The 18,310-nt window shown below is 49.2% G+C and overlaps 1 protein-coding gene across 1 annotated transcript in view; it reads left to right on the top strand.

Moving 5' to 3' along the window:
• Nucleotides 1-18,310, top strand: part of LOC123752912 (homeobox protein HOX3) — a 174,507-nt gene that overhangs the window by 41,479 nt on the left and 114,718 nt on the right. Inside the window, exon 2 of the mRNA XM_069300637.1 lies at nt 2,254-3,533. Coding sequence (XP_069156738.1) covers nt 3,131-3,533 — 403 coding nt within the window. The 5' untranslated portion in view covers nt 2,254-3,130. The remainder of the gene's footprint in view (nt 1-2,253; nt 3,534-18,310) is intronic.

The following is an 18,310-nucleotide window of genomic DNA, read 5'->3' on the forward strand; positions in this document are numbered from 1 at the left end:
TACGCTGCTTGTTCCTTAATCTCGTGTCATTTATCTTCAGGAAACGAAACAAGGTTATTTTGTTCAGTTCGTCACCCGTGGATTCGTCACCCGTGCAAGGATGTCGTGTATATGAATCCTACTGTAAGGATAAATGTTCCTTATTAGGCTACCACAACTGTAGAAATCGACGGAGGTGTTACACACTTGATTTGAACATGAAGCAACACCTTCAAGAGGCTGCAACACCTTCAAGAGGCTGCAACACCTTCAAGAGGCTGCAACACCTCCAAGAGGCTGCAACACCTTCAAGAGGCTGCAACACCTCCAAGAGGCTACAACACCTCCAAGAGACTATAACGAGTCCATGCAGACATTCTGGTTTAGGCTGTGAGGAACACTGAGCGATCGTAGCTCTGTGCTAATGAGGTTCTCTCATCAAGGCGTCGTGAGTGTGGTAGTGTGACTCCTTGTGTTAGAGCAACACATGACGCTTGTTCCCGGGGGGGCTCTTGTAACAACCACTCTATCTCCTTAAACCCAATGACTCCGTTTCCTTGCGCCCGGTAACCCCCGTCCAGACACCGAACTCCATCAGCTTGGACGAAGCGGTGTTTATTAAAACACAATACCTTGCCTCTCTCCTTTTCTCTCTCTCTAGTCTCTTCCCCCCTCTCCCTCTCTCTCTCTCTCTCTCTCTCTCTCTCTCTCTCTCTCTCTCTCTCTCTCTCTCTCTCTCTCTCTCTCTCTCTCTCTCTCTCTCTCTCTCTCTCTCTCTCTCTCTCTCTCTCTCTCTTTCTCTCTAGTCTCTTCCCCCATCCCTCCCTCCCCCTCTCTAGCCTCTTCCCCCATCCCTCCCTCCCCCTCTCTAGCCTCTTCCCCCATCCCTCCCTCCCCCTCTCTAGCCTCTTCCCCCATCCCTCCCTCCCCCTCTCTAGCCTCTTCCCCCATCCCTCCCTCCCCCTCTCTAGCCTCTTCCCCCATCCCTCCCTCCCCCATCCCTCCCTCCCCCTCTTTCTCTCTCTCTCTCTCTCTCTCTCTCTCTCTCTCTCTCTCTCTCTCTCTCTCTCTCTCTCTCTCTCTCTCTCTCTCTCGCTCTCTCTCCCTCTCTCCAGTACAATGAAGCAATCCTCTGAACACGGGAACAACATGCAACAGGTTAGCGTCTGTCTGCAGCAACAGCTTCCCTCCCCCCTCCCCTTCCCCCCCCTTTCACTGGACCACAATGACGCGACCCCTCTCCCCCTCCCCCCCCCCCCCTCCCCACCTCTAGTTCGAACCCGCGGTCTCGAGAACGTACTACGCAGTTTCCAGAGCCGCTCACCCACCACATACGGGTTATGAATAAAATACGGAACAAACCGCAGTTATGACTTGGGGTGTTATTCAGAGTCGATTAATTATTAAGGTGTGTATCTGGCTCACGTTTCTTAGTTCCAAGATTTAACTGGTGTTTTTAAATATTTTATTGTGTATTGATTTCTGTTATTTTGGTGTCCTCGTCACTGTGAGTGTGTGAGGGAGGTCATTGTGAGTGTGTGAGGGAGAGAGGAGGTCACTGTGAGTTTGTGAGGGAGAGAGGAGGTCACTGTGAGTGTGTGAGGGAGAGAGGAGGTCACTGTGAGTGTGTGAGGGAGAGAGGAGGTCACTGTGAGTTTGTGAGGGAGAGAGGAGGTCACTGTGAGTTTGTGAGGGAGAGAGGAGGTCACTGTGAGTGTGTGAGGGAGAGAGGAGGTCACTGTGAGTGTGTGAGGGAGAGAGGAGGTCACTGTGAGTGTGTGAGGGAGAGAGGAGGTCACTGTGAGTGTGTGAGGGAGAGAGGTCACTGTGAGTGTGTGAGGGAGAGAGGAGGTCACTGTGAGTGTGTGAGGGAGAGAGGAGGTCACTGTGAGTTTGTGAGGGAGAGAGGAGGTCACTGTGAGTGTGTGAGGGAGAGAGGAGGTCACTGTGAGTGTGTGAGGGAGAGAGGAGGTCACTGTGAGTTTGTGAGGGAGAGAGGAGATCACTGTGAGTTTGTGAGGGAGAGAGGAGGTCACTGTGAGTGTGTGAGGGAGAGAGGAGGTCACTGTGAGTGTGTGAGGGAGAGAGGAGGTCACTGTGAGTGTGTGAGGGGGGAGAGGAGGTCACTGGGAGAGAGTGAGGAGAGGGAAGGAGAGAGAGTAAGAAAGACTGAATGAGAGTGAGAGAGAGAGAGAGCGGAAGAGTGAGAGCGCGCAGGCCTGGCTGGCGTGAAGCCCTCCACTAAACAACCTGGTTTCTTCCCTCCCACTGTAGGCCGCTCCGGATCACCGGCCCCAGTGAAGGATCAGCAACCTGTTTGTGTTGGCTGGCGGTGGGGACTGATACGTCCCCCCTCCTCCCCCCACCCCACCCCATCCCTTCCTCTCTCTCTTCCCCATCCCCTCCCACCACCCCCTCTCACACTCTCTTTCTCTCTGCCACTGTTCCATTCACTCATTCTCACGCACACAAACACACATACACATACAGACGCGCGCCCGTGCACACACACACACACACACACACACACACACACACACACACACACACACACACACACACACACACACACACACACACACACACACACACACACACACACACACACACACCAGGGACACCAACACCAAAGACTCGTTCACCGAGTAATTAGCAAAAGAAATTCGGGATACAGCAATTAGTGGAACTTTGGTTCAAAGAGTGTTTAGTCGGTGCCTCCCCCCTCCCCTCCCCCCCTGGTGACGGGGTTCCTGGGGGCGGGTGCAGGTGTTAGGTAATCACCCCCCACCCCCCACCATTATCCTGCCCCCCCTCCCTCTCCTACACACCCCACCTGCCACCACCCCCACCTACCTCTTCCTGCCACCACCTAAGACACTGCCACCACCTAAGACACTGCCACCACCTAAGACACTCGACTACTATCAGATTTCCTGTTCAATTTCTTCCTGTTCTGTTTTTTTTCTTAACTCTGTTGCTGCTGCTGTTGGTTTCTCTCACTTCTGTATTGCCTCCTCTCGCCCTACCTGGCTGCCTCCCCTCACCCTGCCTGGCTGCCTCCCCTCGCCCTGCCTGGCTGCCTCCCCTCACCCTGCCTCCCCTCGCCCTGCCTCCCCTCGCCCTGCCTCGCTGCCTCGTCACTGCCGCCTCGATGTTCGAAGTAATGTCTGGCGGCGGGGAGTCGGCGCCCGAGGCCAAGGCGCCCACCAACAACAACAACATCGTAGGCGCCTACAACATGAACGGGAGCGTGGGGCTCTCCCTCACCCCGTCCAGTTCCCTCCCCTCCCCTGAACCAGGTACAAAGTCCCCCTCCCTGCCGCCCACGCCCACTCACAGCCAGCTCCTGAAGCCGCCCACGCCCATCAGTCAGTCTGTCCTCCACGGCGTCACGCCAGTCTACCGCTCGTGGCACCCCCACGTGTACGACGCCTGCCCCAAGGCGCCCACCCCCCACAGAATCTCCGATATCCTGGGGTGGGAGATGTGTGGCAGGAACGACGAGCCCCTGAACCTCACCACGCGACCCCCAGACGCCCACCTACACGCTAAAGGTAAGAGAAACGTCTTCCTCCTTCTTCTTCTTCTTCAACTTGAGTCACTGACACATCTTCATGTCATATTTTCTTTGTTTATGTAAATTAATGGCGGATATTCTGCGCCTGGTACAAGATTTTGTGGATTTGAAATTTTGACGGAATGTTCGAATTCCGTAGCGTTTGTGCTCACCAGTTGATCAGATTTGGTGTCGTCTTTATTGATCTCAAGATTTTGTGTCGTCTTTATTGATCTCAAGAAATCCAAGGCGATTATAAAGGAAAAAAAAAGATCAAAATAACTGGCACCATTATCCCCCGCTTTATTTTTTTTAGTAAAATTATTCTATTGCATAACTTTATTATCACAGTCAAGAGCTTTTATTTATAATTAACATTATTATAATTCCAAATTTAATATAACACTGGTCCCTGGTTTTCATATATTAGGCTTAGTTAAGCTAATTTAATGCTAGGATAAATTGTTAGATAATGTTAGGCTAGCTTAGGTTAAATTAGGATAGACTGGGTTAGTTAGGCTAAGTTATGTTAGGTTTGGTTAGCTGGGCTAGGTTAGGTAGAGTATTATAGGACAGGATAGGCTAGTTAGGCCAGATTTGGCAAGGTTAGGTTAGTGACGTTGGTTAGGATAGGTTAAGTTAGGTTTCTTGATACGTTCAACAATACATAATCAATCAATTACATAATCACAACTAACTTACAAGCTTACATAATCCAGCTTACTGATCAGTCTAAAAGTATACATTACTAAGCTTGCTGAATACACAGTTTTGGTACACACAGTTTTGAACAAAGTTGGAGACCAAAGTTAACTCCTGAGTGTGAAGCTCTCACCAGTATATGAGAGCTTCAGTTCTCCGTCAACCCAGCGCTTGAGTCAAGGTCAGTGGTCCTGGCCTTGATCCACACCTTGGTCAGTGTCTGCTCCAGACCTTGGTCAGTGTCCAGTGTCTGCTCCAGACCTTGGTCAGTGACCAGTGTCTGCTCCAGACCTTGGTCAGTGACCAGTGTCTGCTCCAGACCTTGGTCAGTGTCCAGTGTCTGCTCCAGACCTTGGTCAGTGACCAGTGTCTGCTCCAGACCTTGACCAATAACCAGTGACTGCTCCACCACTTGCCAAGGCAATATAATTATGTTCATTAATTTAACTGCAAACATTTAGCAAGAGAGTGTCTACGACTCACTAACACATTAACTACCTCCCAGATATAATTAACAAATGGCGGGCGATAAATAATAATGACTCACTTTTGCTCGAGAAATTAATTTATGAATCTGCCAGTATTTTGTACCGTTAGAATACAGATTTTTGTCGTCGAGCGATCAATTGTTTGTGTTCAGTGCTTGACTGGGCTATTAAATAGCAGCACTAGTAGATAGCAGCACTAGTAGATAGCAGCACTAGTAGATAGCAGCACTAGCTTGGTCACGTGTACTCTAGTCAGTGTTTCAAAACTAGCAGCAACTCAAATACTATTTATAGATACTAGTAGGTATCCATCAGTCTCAGGAGACTATGGAGTTGCGCTCTGGTTGTCGGTCTGGAGTGGCCTCTCCAGGGCGCAAAGTCAGGGTAGGTTGACACGGGGGAGAAGCTGTCACCCAAGCAGCGGGTCCCCCCCCCCCCCACCTCTCTCGCTACGGCGCCGATACGCCAATACCATTGGTTCCAGCTCAAGATAGTAACAGCTGCAATGTATCTCCTATTTAAATAGATAATTAGGGTCTTTGTCCGGTTATCCCTGTAAACCCAGTCTTACCTTTACTCAGCTTCAGGGGCTCAATAATGTGATGTTCTTTCTTAAGCAATGGTAAATACACAAAATAATTACCAATAATATTTGTCGCTCTTGGTGTGTCGGCTGTGCAACAGGTGGCACAGCTGTGGACACTGGCACTATGTATCAGTGCCAGATAACATGTCTGTGCTACTATGTATCTGTAGCACCGACATGTTATCTTGCACTATGACTGTAGCACAGACATGTTATCTAACACTATGTATTAGTAGCACAGACATGTTATCTTGCACTATGACTGTAGCACAGACATGTTATCTAACACTATGTCTCAGTAGCACAGACATGTTATCTAACACTATGTATCAGTAGCACAGACATGTTATCTTGCACTATGTATCAGTAGCACAGACATGTTATCCAACACTATGTCTCTGTAGCACAGACATGTTATCTAACACTGTATCAGTAGCACCAACATGTTATCTAGCGTATAAACTAGTCTGCTCGCTGGAATACTAAGCACTAAAAATAATGTAAATAACAGCTCTCCAATCACAAAATAGACACAAATCATCACACAATGTTCGCATCTTCCTGGAACTTGTATAGCCCAATATTGCTTCATCTTGACACGTAAATAGAGTAACTGTGGCCACCAGTGCGTCCCTAGTACACTATAGTGTAAATTAATATCAACACACACCTGGGGCTACTAGCAACACACACACCTGGGGCTACTAGCAACACACACACCTGAGGCTACTAGCACACCCGAGGCTACTAGCAACACACACACCTGGGGCTACTAGCAACACACACACCCGAGGCTACTAGCAACACACACACCCGAGGCTACTAGCAACACACACCTGGGGCTACTAGCCCCACACACCTGAGGCTACTAGCCCAGGTACACCCATAGGTGGTAGTACAACCTGTTGCCTAGTTCACTAAGCATCTATGTTCTCCAGCCAGAGCAACCTGTCTTCTCAAAGGACAAAAATAAGAGGTACTATGGCAGATAACTGCTTGCAAACATGCACGTTTTCTGTACGTTGGTTGGTGAGGTTAGGTGGGTGGGGAGGGTGTGGCTTGGGTTCACGGGTTTTAGTAGCCTGTATTTTGCCTGTTGTGGCAACTCGAGAGGCTGGCCACAAGGGCATCAGTCAGTGCGTGTGATCCTATTGTGATGCTCGCTGCCTCCTGTCACGGGCCAAACACAGACGTCTACCAACCGCTCCCGAGTGTGTCCAGCCATGAATAATGCAGCTGTTTTAGACCCTCTTCCAGCGGTGAGGTTGGCAAGCGTGAGGGGTCACCGCGACGCCTCATGGCTCCGACTACTTCACTCCAACATGAGGCACACCCTTCACCCCTTCACCCTTCACCCCTTCACCCTTCAGCCCTTCACCCTTCAGCCCTTCACCCTTCAGCCCTTCACCCTTCAGCCCTTCACCCTTCAGCCCTTCACCCTTCAGCCCTTCACCCTTCACCCCTTCAGCCCTTCAACCTTTCAACCCTTCAAAGTCAACAACAGTTACTCTCCTTACTCTGGGAGATTTGTTACCATTTTTTTTAACCACAGCCGTTGAGAATGTTGACCAGACCACACACTGGAAGGTGAAGGGACGACGACGTTTCGGTCCGTCCTGGACCATTCTCAAGTCGATTGAGAAACAGCTTGAGAATCTCTCAACGGTCTTCTGACTCAGGCCGAGTGACCCAGCAGTTATGGCGAAGTTTTAACATTCCTCAAAGAGCAAGGGGGCCTATTAGGCATGTCTTCTCCTGTGCAAGGATGGATCTCAAGTGAGCTGTGAGCCAATCGGATGCGTGGTCTCTCTACGTTACGTCACTGTGAACGTCTTGCTGATTGGTTGATACTTCACCTTTCGACCAACACGTTACCCGTCTCCATTGTTGTAAACAAAGCAAGAGCTGTGACAGAGAACGTGACGTCGGAAGCATTTAAGCGTTTTTTTTTTTTGCTTCAGAAATATATATTTTTACACACAAGAAATAAATTACACATATTTTTACAGCAGTAATTGCATCCTACATTAAATACGATACGCCTTAACAGTTACTTATGGTGCAGAAGCTTCACTTGTGATTCACAGTGGTTTAGTTATTACTTAGGGATTACAATTTGTTGAATAGTGATTGTATATTATTATTCATCATGATCTTTATCTCAAGGCGCGAGTCGTGCATTCCAATGGTGTCCGTGTGACAGAGACTATAAAGTCCGTTAATGAAATGTATATCAGAGAACTGACGGATTCTAGATTGTTATCCAAAACTGTCTTTGTCCTCTCAGGCCACGTGGCGGCGACGGGCGTCCTATGTTGGTCCTTGCCACCCATGTATTCACCTAGTTGTATTTACCTATTTGTGGCTGCGGGGGTTGAGCTCTGCTCTTTCGGCCCCGCCTCTCAAACTGTCAATCAACTGTTACTAACTACTATTTTTGTTTTGTTCTCACACACACACACACACACACACACACACACACACACACACACACACACACACACACACACACACACACACACACACACACACACACACAGGCTACCAGGTTGGGGGGCCTGGTAGCCTGGTGGATAGCGCGCAAGACTCGTAATTCTGTGGCGCGGGTTCGATTCCCGCAACAGGCAGAAACAAATGGGCAAAGTTTCTTTCACCCTGAATGCCCCTGTTACCTAGCAGTAAATAGGTACCTAGGAGTTAGTCAGCCGTCACGGGCTGCTTCCTGGGGTGTGTGTGTGTGTGTGTGTGGTGTGGAAAAAAAGTAGTTAGTAAACAGTTGATTGACAGTTGAGAGGCGGACCGAAAGAGCATAGCTCAACCCCCGCAAGCACAACTAGGTGAATACAACCACACACACACACACACACACATGTGTGTGACAAAGGCTATAGGCCCAGATGGAATCTCCCCTTGGATACTAAAGGAAGGAGCAGAAGAACTGTGCCTGCCACTCTCCATAGTGTACAACAAATCACTGGCAACAGGGGAACTGCCAGAAATTTGGAAAGCAGCTAACGTAGTCCCCATATACAAGAAAGGGGATAGACAAGAGGCACTGAACTACAGGCCAGTACCCCTAACCTGCATATCATGCAAGCTGATGGAGAAGATTGTGCGAGAAAAGCTAGTGGAACATCTGGAGCGAAGGAACTTTGTAACACAGCATCAACATGGGTTCAGGGATGGCAAGTCCAGCCTCACAGGGTTACTTGAATTCTACGACCAGGCAACAAAAATCAAGCAAGAAATAGAGGGGGGCGGGCAGACTGCATATTTTTGGATTGTCAAAAAGCCTTTGATACAGTGCCACGCAAGAGGCTTGTGCAAAAGCTGGAAATGCAGGCAGGAGTGAAAGGGAAGGTACGACATTGGATAAGGGGGTACCTAAGCAACAAAAGACAGCGAGTCACTGTGAGGGGTGAGGTCTCTGATTGGCGAGGCGTCACCAGTAGAGTCCTTCAGGGTTCAGTCCTTGGACCTATACTGTTTCTGATATATGTAAATGATCTCCCAGAGAGTATAGAATCGTTCCTCTCATTGTCTGCGGATGATGCAAAAAATTATGAGACTGATTAAGACAGAGGAAGATAGTATGAGGCTACAAGATGATTTAAACAGATTGAATGAAGGGTCCAACAAATGGCTACTAAAGTTCAACCCGAGTAAATTTAAAGTAATGAAACTAGGTGGTGGAAACAGGAGGTCAGACACAGAATACTAAATGGGAGATGAAGTACTTCATGAAACGGACAGAGAGAAAGATCTAGGAGTTGATATCACACCAAACCTGTTTCCTGAAGCCCACATAAAATGAATAACATCGGCGTATGCGAGGTTGACTAACATCAGAACTGCCTTCAGGAACCTGTGCAAGGAATCATTCAGAACATTGTACACCACGTATGTAAGACCAATCCTGGAGTATGCGGCCTCGGCATGAGCGATAACAACGATAACAGCGATAACTCCCCGGCATGGAGCCCGTACCTTGTCAAGCACAAGACGAAGCTGGAAAAAGTTCAGAGGTATGCCACTTGGCTAGTCCCAGAACTAAGAGGCATGAGTTACGAGGAAAGGTTGAGTGAAATGCACCTCACGACACTGGAAGACAGAAGAGTAAAGGGAGACATGATCACTACCTAACTAGTCCGTAATGAATATGGACTAATCCGGCCACGATTGACGTAACATGTAGAGAGATTTCGTTGTTGTTGTTTATAGATTCAGCTACTGGAAACAGACAACTAGTTCCAAGTAGCATAGGCTATGGTGAGCCCGCAGTGGACTTACCCGGCATAGGAGCGGCAAGTAGCACGGGCTATGATGAGCCCGCAGTGGACTTACCCGGCACAGGAGCGGCAAGTAGCACGGGCTATGATGAGCCCGTAGTGGACGTACCCGGCACAGGAGCGGCAAGTAGCACGGACTACGGTGAGTCCGTAGTAGACTTTCCCGGCACAGGAGCGAGGCAGGAACTCTCCGTGTAGTGTCGAGGCTTCGTAAGTAGATGAGCAGATACTTAAAGAATCTGGCTCTGGTCTGGTGTTAAGACCCTCTGAAGGGTCATTATAAGGTGGAGGCGCACTGACCATCCGGCTGTGGTCCACTGGCGTCCTAAACACAGCCCCACGAGTACGGTCGACTCCCACACAGACCGTCAGGAAGTGTACGCAGTGTGGCCAGTTGCTGCTGGACCGCTGCTCTTATCCTCGCTACATGGCCGGCTGTCCTCTTAATTAAGCGACACGCGCCAGCGAGCGCGCATGTCATGCACTAACGCGTCGTACGTCATGCAGCTATGCGTCGTAAGCCATGCACACACACACACACAGACAGTCATCACTACAGTCAGTACAGCCGCTCACAAACATTACATTATAAATGCATACATAATAAGTCAATGACTTTCTTAGCATTAGTAGCCCAAGTCACTGATTTTCTTAGCATTAGTAGCCCAAGTCACTGATTTTCTTAACATTAGTAGCCCAAGTCACTGATTTTCTTAGCATTAGTAGCCCAAGTCACTGATTTTCTTAACATTACCAGCCCAAATTAGCCCAACTTCCTTTTAAAATAGACCAAAAGTCGCCACTAGGGAAATTTAAATTTTAGCAGCGCTGTATTTTAAAAAGTAGTAAAATTCGAAACTTTTAACCCAACTTGGCTGTGAGAAAATACGTAGGAGCCATGAGGATCATTCGATCATGCACACTGGGTACTCCCAGGCACACTTCTTAACCCACTGGACCACGAAATGCTACAAGAGAGCACATGAAGAAAGCGTTTGGTGGTCTTAGAGCTCCCACGCCACTCCTGAGAATGTGTCTGAAACCCTTTACTTAGTATCAGCTGGATGCCTCAGGACCCACAGAGGATTCAGTTGAATCCTCATTAATTGTGAGGATTGAATCCTCAGTTGAATCGTTTCATTGCTTTCGTAGCATATCTTGGTTCAATGGTTTAACGCGTGTAATGGGAGTACCCAGTGTACAGGTTCGAATCCTCCTCCTCCTCATGGCTCCTACTGATTTTCTCATTAACACATCACGGTAATGTGATTTCTTTGTGCAGTGTGGCAACACCGCGGGGCGCTAGCAACTGTGCCACTCCAGGTCGGCCACGCTCCCATTAATACCCAATTTTACAGCTTAATTAATTGGCTGCAAGTCCGGGATGTGCAGGGCTCTGGGGGAGGGGGAGGGGGGGATGGAGGGGGAAGGGGGAGGAGGGGGAAGGGGGAGGAGGGAGGGAAGATGGAAGAGTGTGGGGGGGAGGGAGGGGGAGGAGTGACGGGGGGGACTGAGCTTTTCACCGTGGATCATCCGGACTTTGACTGATACACTCTGAGTTGTGTTCGTTAAGAAGGTGAAGATCCATCTCCCTACTTTGCCAGTAATTCCCTTTGTGCGCCTTTTTTTTGTGTGATGACACCGTGTAATTATATCACAGTTGCCGAGGGCTCTTGTGAATTTTGTGTATATTACGTAAGCCTCTGCTCGTCTCCATGGCAGCTAAAGCCATATGTCGCAGAGGTCTAGCAGTTGTGAGACGCAGGAGCTCCGTGTTCTGAACCTGTGTTCTCCTGGGGTCATGCAGACGCCGTGATCCCATGTGTTTTGTGGTCTGACTTCATACCGCCCTATCGAAGATTTTTATGATGTGTGATATTATAGGTCTATAATTTGTGTTGCATCTGCTTTACTACCTCCTTTGTGAAGTGGCTCTAACTTTGACACACATTTTCACCATTAAAAGAGGTTATGTCCAGCGTCAAGTATCCCACTGTAAGATGTGGCGCACATATGACTCCATCTTCTCCCTCCACCTAAGAGGAACAGACCCAAACACTAAACGAAAGTCACACTTGTAAGGACAGTATATGTAAACACAAGCTTATTTAGATCAACGTCCCGGGTCACACTTCAAGATGAGCTGACACAGCTTAATTCTCAGAATATGTATAAAAATGTGACACTAAGGCCATAGAATCTTTGTCTTTGTCTCCGGTTTCATCATGTAACGGGGAGAGAGAGAGAGAGAGAGAGAGAGAGAGAGAGAGAGAGAGAGAGAGAGAGAGAGAGAGAGAGAGAGAGAGAGAGAGAGAGAGAGAGAGAGAGAGAGAGAGAGAGAGCAGAGATATCTTTACAGGTGAGAGAAGCAGGGAGGAGACAATAGACAATTACCAGGTGGCGTGTTGGGTCCGCTGCGTGATTACACTAATTGCACAGGTGGGAAAATTAATTGAGAAGAAGAGAGTGCGGGCGAGGCCGCGGCGGGATCAAAGCGCTCCCCAGGATTTAATTGACGCCCTCCACACACGGGGCTTAAGCTCTTGCAGAAATCCCCGGATTAGACGTAACGTAGGTGGACTGAATTCCACGGATTGGTGGAGAGGGGTAATCCCTGATTGTTAGAGGGAGGGGGGGGGGGGGTAAACTCCATGGCTGAACTGAATGGATCAACTCTATATAGTTTACGTCAAATGGTAAAGTAAGTAGTTTAATTGAAGGGGGTAAACTCAGTTGTTTGGTGGACTGGTAAACTGCATGAGGCAGGATGAGTAGGAAGATGGTGGGGGCGTGAGAAGCAGGAAGTGAGAATGAGTCGGGGGAGGGAGGGAGAGAGAGAGAGAGAGGGAGAGAGAGAGAGAGAGAGAGAGAGAGAGAGAGAGAGAGAGAGAGAGAGAGAGAGAGAGAGAGAGAGAGGTAGAGGTAGAAGATGCTGGAGGAAAAAGGAGAAAGATAGATGCTGAATGAAAAGGGGGAAGGACGCGATCCTCTCTACATCCAGGCCGACAGGAGACACACCTTTCCTGACTCTATATAGGGTTTACCGCACCTCAGGTGGAGGGAGAGAGGGAGGGAGGTGAGGTACACTAACCACTACCGCTCTGGGCTCTATTGCCACTCCCTCTATGGCCTCTTTTTCCCTCTCTAGGCTTCACTCTCACTTTGTCGCACATTGACGCTATTCAGTTTACTGGGACGTAATTAAAAACACAAGGAAGGAAGGAAGGAAGGAAGGAAGGAAGGAAGGAAGGAAGGAAGGAAGGAAGGAAGGAAGGCAGGAAGGAAGGAAGACAGGAAGGAAGGAAGGAAGGAAGGCAGGAAGGCAGGAAGGAAGGAAGGAAGGAAGGAAGGAAGGAAGGAAGGAAGGAAGGAAGGAAGGCAGGAAGGAAGGAAGGCAGGAAGGAAGGAAGGCAGGAAGGAAGGGAGGAAGGCAGGAAGGAAGGAAGGAAGGAAGGAAACTATCAGGGGGAAAGCGCCAAGCCATTACGACTATATAGCCCTGGGAAGGGGTCAGGATAAGAATTAGGCATGAAACAGAGGGGGAAAGGAATGATGCCCAACCATTTGGACAGTCGGGGATTGAACGCCGACCCGCATGAAGCGAGACCGTCGCTCTACCGTCCAGCCCAAGTGGCGTGTTGGGGCCTGTCTGTCTCATTTCCTGTCCGAGTCTCTGTTACTGGGAAGCCATTCAAGGAACTATTAAACTCCCTGAATAAATCTAACATTGTGTTTTATTGGCCTAAAACAACTCTTAATTACTCAAACTCAGTAATGGAATTAAGACAACATTAACCCCAATATTGGGCGGTTTACTCGATATTGTTTCTAGTTCAACTGAACACACACACGCACGCAAGGAGAATGTGTCTCTAGCAGTGAACACATTCTATACCGGGCGCTGGAAAGCACTATACACCAGCAGGGGCCAGATTTCACGAAGCTGTTACGCAAGTACTTACGAGCGTGTACATCGTTCCTCAATCTTTGACGGCTTTGGTTACATTTATTAAACAGTTTACAAGCATGAAAACTTGCCAATCAACTGTTGTTATTGTTATAAACAGCCTCCTGGTGCTTCGGAGCTCATTACCTGTTTAATAATTGTAAACAAAGCCGCCAAAGATTGAGAAAAGATATACAGGTTCGTAAGTGTTTGCGTAACTTCTTCGTGAATCTGGCCCCTAGCTACAGACACTGATAATCACTGAATCCTTACCGCTAAACAGATGGGAGTTCACCCCAGGGGTAGGTGAGTGACTCCCCCCACTCACGGGTATGTGAGTGACTCCCCCCACCCACGGGTATGTGAGTGACTCCCCCCCACTCACGGGTATGTGAGTGACTCCCCCCCCACCCACCTGGTGTCGGCTGGGGTGGGGTGCTGCATGGCCTGCATCTTACCTGAATTTACCTGAGAGCCACTATGACTAGTGGCCTGAACGAGGACGGGAAGCCGGCCCCTCTGCTCTCTCTCTCTCTCAATCCAAAGTAAGTGAATCTAGCAGGTGCCCGGACCTGTTATGCGAACAGTCCCAACTTGGCACTGTAACTTTACATACTCACATGTGTGTCATATTATTGACACGTGTACTCACCTAGTTGTACTCACCTAGTTGTGTTTGCGGGGGTTGAGCTCTGGCTCTTTGGTCCCGCCTCTCAACCGTCAATATGTGTGTGTGTGTGTGTGTGTGTGTGTGTGTGTGTGTGTGTGTGTGTGTGTGTGTGTGTGTATGTGTGTGTGTGTGTGTGTGTGTGTGTGTGTGTGTGTGTGTGTGTGTGTGTGTGATGTTACTCACATGTGTTTGTCATGTCACTCATACGTGTGTGTCATGTCACTCACGTGTGAGTGACATCGTTGTTTGTCTACCTGAGTATGAATGATTTTGCTTGTTTTCTTGTTTGTCGAGGGGAAGTGTTTTTGTTGTTGGGATTTACGAAAACAGAATGTAGCAGAATGTATTTTTGTCTTGGAATGTAAACGTAAATCCGCATTAGATATTTTTTTAAACAAAGACAATTGCGTTTCAATGCTATTTTCGTTTTTTTTTGTATTAAATTGTTCGTTTTGTTTCGGAAATTGTAAAAAAAACCTGTCTTCTAAATCATGTTGCTGTTAGTAAAAAATATTTTTTGTGGAAAATTTACATTTTTTTCTCGTAATTTTATAGAATAATGATTTGAGGCGTGTTAACCGGGTGAAAGGTGCGTGAGTGCGCGCGCGCGGTCATGTCCTACATGACTGCATGGGGCCACTCAGTGCAGAGGGGCGACACCCACTGGGAGTGGACGGTTGAGTGACGGTCTTGCATCTTGCAGGTTCAATCCCCGAGTGTCCCAAGTGGTTGGGCACTACTAGATGGAGTACGCCCCCCCCCCTCCCACTGCTCTGTTATCCCCCCTTCCTTCCCTCTTCCCCTCTCCACCTTTCTTTTCCCTCTCCTTCCCTCTCGCCCACCACCACCCCCTCTCTTTCCCTTCCCTTCCCTCCTCCTTTCTCTTCTATACCCCCAGTTTATGAATGAGAAATGCGTCACACGCGGCTCGTAAATGTTGACGTTCGAATATTTATCGAACAGTGCTTCGTTGGCGACCTCTGTTCGAACCGCAACTCTGTAAATGCTTCACACGCCGACTAGCAATATGAATTATTACCAACCGAACCCTAACCTAACAGAGACGGGCCACGGTGTGAGGGGCAGACGGGCTACGGTGTGAGGGGCAGACAGGCCACGGTGTGAGGGGCAGACGGGCCACGGTGTGAGGGGCAGACGGGCTACGGTGTGAGGGGCAGACGGGCCACGGTGTGAGGGACAGACGGGCTACGGTGTGAGGGGCAGACAGGGCGCACCAACCGGTCCTCTGGCCTTTATCGCCACTCCGAAACATCCCGTCAGCGACATGTACCGTCCTATACGTCCCACATATCATCCCTCGCTGTCCAACTCTCCGCGTCACATTTTTTTTTTTTTTTTTTTTGTCCCTGACCGTCTACCGGTTGGGCTGGTGGCGCCCTTATATGCCCGGCTCACTTGCCCAAACGCCTTCTACGGTTATCCGATCTTCATTGGTATGAACGGGCTGGCGTCCGACGTGTAATTCCCGAGGGCCAATTAATGCCGTCGCATAACCCAGCGGTGCATCTGGTCGCTTTCAGTCCGGTGCCGGCCGCCGACCACCGCGCGGCGGTACCCGACGAGGCCGGATGGCAGGTGGCGTCCATTGGCGGGTCTCTTGCGCCCGCTGGCCACTCTCAGCTGCCGACGATGGGACTCTCAGAACGACCGTCAAACTTATCCGGAACAAGACCGCGTGTCGGCACTGGCCGGCCACGTCTTGAAAACAAATTGTGGTATCGGCGAGCGCCTTCTTTGATATTCCCTTTGCTGCGCCCGACAAAGACACCCGATCATGCTCCCTCCAGGCCGATAAGGGCCTATCCCACCGACCCTTTGACCCGGCGAGGGCGCGGGAATGCCGTCCCATTACCCGGCGCCAAAGAGGTGTAAATGTCGGACGGGTGGAGTGGGGATGTTGTGGGTGGGGAGCGGTGAGCCTAATGGCAGATAACTCCTGCTTGATTATTCATTTAAGAGCGAGGACCGAGGGAGGAGTGAGGTCTCGAGGGCGCAGCGAGGCAAGTGTTGATCTTGGCCGGCCAGTTCACAATATCTCCGGCAATTAAGGTATCGGCCGCCGGGATCTGGATTTAGAGTTAAAGCTCAACGTTTGACGAGACGTTAAATGTGTCGGCCTACTGGTGCCCCTTTCAGAGAGAGAGAGAGAGAGAGAGAGAGAGAGAGAGAGAGAGAGAGAGAGAGAGAGAGAGAGAGAGAGAGAGACAGAGAGAGAGACAGACAGAGACTCCTGGGGACTGTGCCTCTCCTGCTCACTCAGATTATTTTAACTGCCGCGATTAAACGTTGCAAAAAATAGTTCGGAGGAATTCGAGGGAGCACTAAAGTCCATCTTTGATCACGTGACTTGTGTGACAACGTGCTTCAAGTCTCGCATGTTAAGCCAGAGCAGTAAGTTAATAAGAGCAATGCTTCGCTATACTAGTCGCTACCCACACACCATCCAAGAGGTTTCTTGCTCGTCAAAATACACACACACTGTCTAAGAGGTTTTCTAGTCGTGTAAACACACGCACACACGCTGTCCAAGAGGTTTCCTGCTCGTCAAAATACACACACGCACACACATGCCAAGAGATGGAGTTGCACCATCGCCCATCCTGTTGTAATCTCTGTAAACAAAGGCTTCAGTTCAGACGCAAGTTACCCATCACCATTGTGAATAAATATCCACTTGATACTGTCGGTAGCTGCCGACAGTCAATAATGGGGAAGTGGCCAGTCATCCGCATCACTACAAACTGTTTAGTTACCGAGTGGCAAGAAGGCTCTCCTGGAACTTCTCACTCACTCAAGTGTGTCTGGTGCAAGTGTTTTGATGAGACGAGGGGAAGGGGGGGGGTCTCGAAGGTAAGGGGGGGGACGCCCCGAGGGGAGGGGGACGCCCAGAGGGGAGGGGGGACGCCCAGAGGGGAGAAGAGAAGGAGAGGAAAGGGGTGGAGACCGAGGAAAGGAAGAGGAGACAAAGGGGCGCGCTACGCTTCAAAGGAAAAGGGGAAGGGATGGGAGAAGGGAGAGAGAGAGAAGTAGATAGGGCCAGCGCAGGCCGTGGGGATCAAGGAAGAGGAAAGAGAAGAAAAGGATGGGAAGGGAGAGAAAGAAGGAACTAAAGAGGAGGAGGTATAACGAGACTGGGGGGATAGACGACATAAAAATATGACTGCAATCCATAGGTAAAGATTAATAGCAAAACAAAGCAAAATCAAATACCTGGAAATCAGTGGGTGGACGCACGAAACAGCCACAAAAAAGGGATTTTTAGCTTTATTCGTAGAGTCGTTAGCACGAGGATGGTTGAAGGTCCACGGTAGCTTTACCTTGTCCTTGTGAGGCTCGTGCCCTGAGTGGTGACCCCTACACGACGGTACTCACATGACCCCTGTGGTGAGCATGCAAGGGGGGGGGGGGGTGAAAGGTTGACCAACGTCGTCCTCACTATCACAGAGCGACTTTGTGACGATGCTAACGCCATCTGTTGACCGCACCCGACCCCATTTTCTGTTCCCCGGTGGAAGGCGTCTTACTGACATTTGTGTACTTTCCTTCTTACTATATAATATGTTTTCCTCATCAGTGATGTTCCTTGTCCTCATATTCCTTTCGAGTGGCATTTAGTCATTGCGGCTTCGAAACATCAGTTTGGAGGTTTACCGTATCATCAAGTAATGTTGCTCGCATGATTATCTTTTATGTCGTTATCATGTCTCCTCATAAAAAGTGCGATGATGCGGTAATATAAAATTCGACTCCTCTCCATGTTGGATATGAGCATGAGGGATGAGAGCTGCCACGGTCGTGGTCCCTGATTACTACTTTCCGGATTATTTTTTGAGTTGAAGATCCATCTTTCTAGCTTCTCTGATATTACTTCCGTTTCTCTAATATTTGTCTTCCAGTAATTTCTTACAGACCAATTTTATATTAAAATCACACCATGATTACAGTTGTCGATGGTTGTTGGGAAAGTTCCCTGTCAGTCCGTCTCTTTCTGTCTGTCTGCATGTCTGTGTGTGTCTGTCATGTGTCGGTTCTCAAGCAGCGTGCTACGGTGGCAGAGCGGCTGTGTCTAGCTT

This window comes from Procambarus clarkii, chromosome 44 (genome assembly GCF_040958095.1).
Source record: "Procambarus clarkii isolate CNS0578487 chromosome 44, FALCON_Pclarkii_2.0, whole genome shotgun sequence".
Classification (NCBI taxonomy): Eukaryota; Metazoa; Arthropoda; class Malacostraca; order Decapoda; family Cambaridae; genus Procambarus; species Procambarus clarkii.